We start from the raw sequence: 5,747 nt of genomic DNA, 5'->3' as shown, positions 1-5,747 counted from the left end.
CGGTCCTAACAAAAGGTGCGGGAGGCACTCAAAGAGAATGCATGGATTTTCAAGATTAACACAGCCACCATGATATCAGTCGCTCATATCACAGAGTTCCTTCACGCTCTGGATGCTCATCCACGAATTCAACCTCGTTGACAACGCTGAAGATGACATTTTCTGGAAGCACTCTGCGGATGGGCACTACACGCAGCTTCTGCCTACAAAGCGCAATTCTTGGAAATGACTCTCTCCCCCATGGACCAAATGACCTGGAAAGTTTGGCCCCACCTAAAGTCAAGTTCTTTGCTTGGTTAGCCATCCAAAACCGTATCTGGACCGCCGATCGATCGGCCAACCGAGGTTGGCCAAATTGTGGCCTTTGCACGGTATGCAAACGAGAGCAAGAAATGGGTGGGCGTCTAGTCTACAACTGTCGCTTTACCATTAGACTATGGAAGTTAGTCATCGAGAAACTTGGTCTACAGTACCTTAACACCTCTTCATGGCACTTGGAGGACTCCGTTGAGTCATGGTGGAATCATCGGACCTGGCTATCCATTCCAAACCGGAAGGCCATGGCCTCCCTCACCATGCTCGTCTCTTGGGCAATATGGAATGAGCGGAACTCCCGGGTCTTCCACCACAAGAGCGCTCCGCCGACGATCCTACTCCACAAGACAGTTTGCTCCTTGTGTATTAGATGCAATTTGCTCCTTCTTGTAGATACAATTTGCACCTTCTTTTAGATATAGTTTGGTTGTGCAGGTCTTATACTCCCTTCGTATACAAATATAAGATGTTTTGTATACTTCAATATGGACTACATACAGACTCCCTCGTCCTCGAACAGTCTTGTTATCATCTTTCAACATTATAGTGCAAGTTATCATCGCAGCAAGAGCTTAAAGATTTTATATCATGAAAAAAGAAGGATGAAACACCACTAGTAGTACTGTCCACTTTGTTTTGATATGAACGCCGGCACACTACGGTTGGGATCACAAGCAAGACCATGTATGTCATGGCGGCAGACAGTGTGAGCCGGCGGCCGCAGGGGACTCGACACGTCGACGGATCTTTCACCTCAGGTAAACGAGTAGCGACTGTCGAGGTGTCGACGTCCTCGACGTCCCGCGGCCCAAATCCGGGGCTCATCCTGGTTTGGGTGGGGGTAATTAATCCGGGCGCGACCAAAAGTCTCTGGGGGAGCCAATGGGAACTCGACAGACTAGCCCCGGTGACGGGGACTGGGAGTGAGAGCTACGTGCGGGCGGGTGACAAAAAGGACACGCCCAGCCAGGCTAGCTAGCGATGGGGCTTGAGTTTCACAGGGACATGCCGTCCTCTGCCACTGCCATGCACCACCGATCCGCCATTGACTGTCTCGTCGTCGTCGCACCGGATAAAAGGACAGCAGGAAAAGCCGCCCGCCTTTCTTTTGGGTTCTCTGGTTCCATCGCGCACGTAGGAGGACATGGCGCCATGCCAAGATTGGTGCGGGAAAAGCCTCCGTGCAAATGTTTCCGGTGAGCTATCTGGCTAGCTAGGCCCGCTGCGTATGGTTGGTCACCGTCACAGCTTCCGTGCAGGAACAGGAGTTCCATGTTTATGCCCTTTGCGATCTGAGCATGATGAAACAGTGTAAAATTTCGCAATTCAAATCTATCTAATCTACTGCTGTTGAGAACCAAAGAGGACACCATAGCAAAATGGGTAGAACCATATATATATTAATGGTCAAGTGGTTTATGACATGTTGGTCCTACCTGTAATCCGGATTGCCGGTGTTCTAGTATGCATTTTTAATCATCTAGTTGGCCAAAATTTTAAAACTTTGACTTGGGACAAAAGGTAGTAGAAGTACTTATTCGCGGACGGAGGGAGTATGCATGTGATGATGTAAACACGACTAGAAATGCTAGACATGCCCTTTTAAACATAGTTATGCTCAATTAGCTGCAACTGGACTTGTGGCCGTATGCATCGTTCTGATGCAGAGGCCGAGGTTATACCCCTTTTCCAAAAAAAAAATGCAGCTGGACAAATTGTGCTCGTCTTATTTTACAATTTGTTGTTGAAACATAGCGAAGAAAGCAGGATTGCCATAATTCGTCTAAAGGCCAGCCCGTTCTTAATATCTCTAAATTCTTGATGCCTCATTTCGTACTGCGTGTCGCGTGTTAACCCTTTTAAAAAATCAACAAGGAAGATATTCCCCACTTGAATTTTCATGAAGAAAAGCCCAAAGCCGCAGACAATTTTTTCACACTGAGGGGGGGTATAGAGATATTTACACTAAGGGGGTAGGAATGGAGAGGTGAAGGGGGGTCGATCACCGCCTCCAAGCTGAGAAGCAGGCAACCCAAGCATCAGCCCCGTGACGTCTTCACGCGGGAATCTGGCCTGCCATAAGACGTCATCATCTCTACATTGCTTCCTAACTCGAACAATACAGGGGTTTCCACGTTGAAGATGACAACATTCATGTGTTTCCAAAGATTCGAAACACACAACATCATGAATGAGGACGCCAACCTTTGTTTGCGGCATCAACGACGGAGCATCAAGTGAGTGAAGGGGGTTGACTAGATAACCGACAAGGTGGCCCCCATCAAGTGATTCCTAGAACCCGCGGGCAAACGAGCAGCCAAACAAAGTTCGAAATGAGATCACTTTCAGAATTTTAAGGAAAGCTCGTGTCAAGAATGAGGACTACCGATGGACCGAGGGACAAGCCAAATACCAGAGTGGGGGCTTTTAGGAAAGTTTAAATTCAAGGTCGCACGGGCGTTGGGGAGGGGTGACAAGCCGAAAAAGGACTGACCGAACCGAGACGTGGTGTATTACCCCACTCAGAATTTAAACCGCAATAAAAGATTATTTCTATTCTTTTGTAAAAGAAAACTTACTTGCATATCACTTGAATTTACTTGAAAAGAAGCGACTCCACTCAAATTCGTTCCTCCACCTAAATTTTCCTCTTGGTCTACCCCGCACCCAAGCTCATTAATTTCTTCTTCTTCTTTTTCTGCGAATCTCATTAATTTCGCAGTAATACAACTGTTAAGAGCTCAACCGTGTGCTAGCTAATCAATTTAGTTTGTGGTGCGAACTGAGCGTAGTCCTGATGGTTAGGTTTCTTGTGGGATCGGTACCTCGGAGGTGTTTATAGAGATAAGGTGTGCGTGCATATGTTTTTAGGGATGAGTGCACAATTGTGTTGTATTAACAAAATTTTAGTTTGAGAGAACACATTTTTTTTATAAAAAGCATCTTTATTAACTCAATATGTAGTATCGAGTCGATACAAAGCATAGAGAACCCATAGAAAACATCGAGGTGATATAGACTGTTGTATATTCGCTCTCGGCCACTCTCATGCGCCGCACGTACCGCCAGCACGGGCACTTCTCCTTTCCTAGACGGGCAATAGGCCATTTGACCCACCCACTCCCCCTTTCCCAAACGCGACTCTTCCTCCTCCTCGCCATAGGACTCTAGGAGGCAGAGGAATGGACTTGGTGGCCGGCGATCCATAGATTCCCGTCGACAGCAACCATCGGATCGGACCGGTCAGGGCAGCCTGACGCACGCAGGACACCTCGTGATCCAGCAGCTATAGCTAGCTAGAGGCGTCGCGCTGGAGGAGCGAGCGAGCTATTCCAGAGATCTCTCTCTCCTCTCCCCCCTCTTCTATAAGTACGTCAGCTCGTCGTGGTGCAGCAGCAACAACGACGGAAGCAGCAAAACCACACACACACGCAGCTAGAGCTAATAGAGCCGGCCGCCTTCATCAACATATCGCCACTTGCGCCGGCGGCCGGCGGAGAAGGGCGCCAGTGGTGACAGGAGGAAGAAGATGGTGGGGAGCGGCATGCATGCCCAGCGCGGGGACCCGCTGGTGGTGGGGCGCGTGATCGGCGACGTGGTGGACCCGTTCGTGCGGCGGGTGGCGCTGCGGGTCGGCTACGCGTCCAGGGACGTGGCCAACGGCTGCGAGCTGAGGCCGTCCGCCATCGCCGACCCGCCGCGCGTCGAGGTCGGCGGCCCGGACATGCGCACCTTCTACACGCTGGTGAGTTCCGCCTCCGCCGTACGTACGTCCGTACGTGCCATGCTCGCGCGCTGCTTAATTACTCCTCCTAGATTACTTACTCCGGTGAGTGCGTGCGCGCAGGTGATGGTGGATCCGGATGCTCCAAGTCCCAGCGATCCCAGCCTTAGGGAGTACTTGCACTGGTGAGAGCAGAGCATGCACCAACAAAACAAAACAAAACAAAACAAAAGATTTCCCTCCTACTCCCAGCGGCTTCCCTAGCTAGCTAGCTTGCTTGCTTGCTTGGAAATATCCCCACCAACATGCCGTGCTCCTGACCTAGCACAGGCAGAGTCTCTACTAGGACTACATAAATTCAGATTTATATATTGCCGCAGGCAGATATTTGTATACAGTTGACGGGGCCAAATAGGATCTTTCAGCCGAAAAACGCATTGAATACACTTCCAAGAGATTAACGAGGGATTGGTGGATAGCTCACTCTCTCACGTAGTGTGGTGGAGACATGTATGGGTGAATGGCCCACTCACCACCTGAGTTCAATCAAATTCTTGTGCACCCAACCTCCCCTCCAAGTACTTCATGCTAGGGCTCTAGCAGATTTCAAAACCAAAGATAAAAAGTACTCCCTCTGTAAATGAATATAAGAGTCCTTAGATCACTAAAGTAGTGATCTAAACGCTCTTATATCTCGTTACGGAGGGAGTAAATACTAAATGAAAAGGCATGACTTATTGATTTTATGCGCAGAGTGACTGATTCACATATAAATAGGATAAATTTTTGTGTCTTTTTTTGTGCATGATGCTACATTGACATATACAGTTTAGTGTTCAGGGAATGCACGTTTAGATGCCCAATAATATGATTAAGCAACTAGTGTACCTACAAAAGAGTTCAAGTGTGTTTTTAAATCATCTCATCAATCAGTAGCTTCAAAATTATCTTATGTAATCCTACATATGGACATCAAAGCATATTATCTAGACCTATGCATATGCATGGGGGCGGATGTACTTAGGAGTGGAAAACTTTATAAAGAAATAAATACGCATGCACGCGCACACACACAACTTTTCTAATGCAAAAAATATATTCAACAAAATTAAAAGGAAAAAAATTCAAGACATACCAAATTACTATGAAATAGGCAAGTTGTTTGCATTGTACAACTAGAATCGAACTGAAATAGCCAGGACAATGTGTCTTTACTAATTAGCATTATCACATTATGGGTTTATATTTGCTTACGTTGAAAATAAAAATAGGTTCATGTGCAACAATTAAACTAGAACAAAGGTAATTGCACCATAAATGCGATTACAACTTCTTGCTAAGTTTACTAAAACTTCCAGTGAAGTAAGGCAAACGAAGAACATAAATTTAGGTAAAAATGAAAGGTGGGTTTGCTAGACATAGCATATTGTTTTCGGTTCTATAGGAAGATACATGTACCGTTAGTCCGTTACTGATAAAAAAAGATATTTTACAGCTTTGTATTGAATTATATGCTCTAGTCTGTAGATTATTAACTAGACTTGCAATGAAATGTATATTACTACTCCCTCTGTTCACTTTTGTAAGACGTTTTAGACAGCTGAAATTGAATTGTTTTAGGTGTTGTCTTAAATGTCTAAAACGTCTTAGAAAAGTGAACGGAGGGAGTAATAAAAATCTCCATCCTTGATAATATGTATTTGGCTAA

At 46.3% G+C, this 5,747-nt stretch overlaps 1 protein-coding gene across 1 annotated transcript in view; it reads left to right on the top strand.

Annotated features, from left to right (window-relative positions):
• The first annotated feature begins 3,364 nt into the window (after window positions 1–3,364).
• The window catches only part of LOC119275392 (protein RICE FLOWERING LOCUS T 1-like), a 3,828-nt gene continuing 1,445 nt past the window's right edge, over window positions 3,365–5,747 (top strand). The window contains exons 1-2 of the mRNA XM_037556212.1: window positions 3,365–4,060; window positions 4,163–4,224. Coding sequence (XP_037412109.1) covers window positions 3,845–4,060; window positions 4,163–4,224 — 278 coding nt within the window. The 5' untranslated portion in view covers window positions 3,365–3,844. The remainder of the gene's footprint in view (window positions 4,061–4,162; window positions 4,225–5,747) is intronic.

Source organism: Triticum dicoccoides, chromosome 3B (genome assembly GCF_002162155.2).
Source record: "Triticum dicoccoides isolate Atlit2015 ecotype Zavitan chromosome 3B, WEW_v2.0, whole genome shotgun sequence".
Classification (NCBI taxonomy): Eukaryota; Viridiplantae; Streptophyta; class Magnoliopsida; order Poales; family Poaceae; genus Triticum; species Triticum dicoccoides.
The sequence above is the reverse complement of the archived record's forward strand: the minus strand, read 5'-3'. Positions and strand labels throughout refer to the sequence as shown.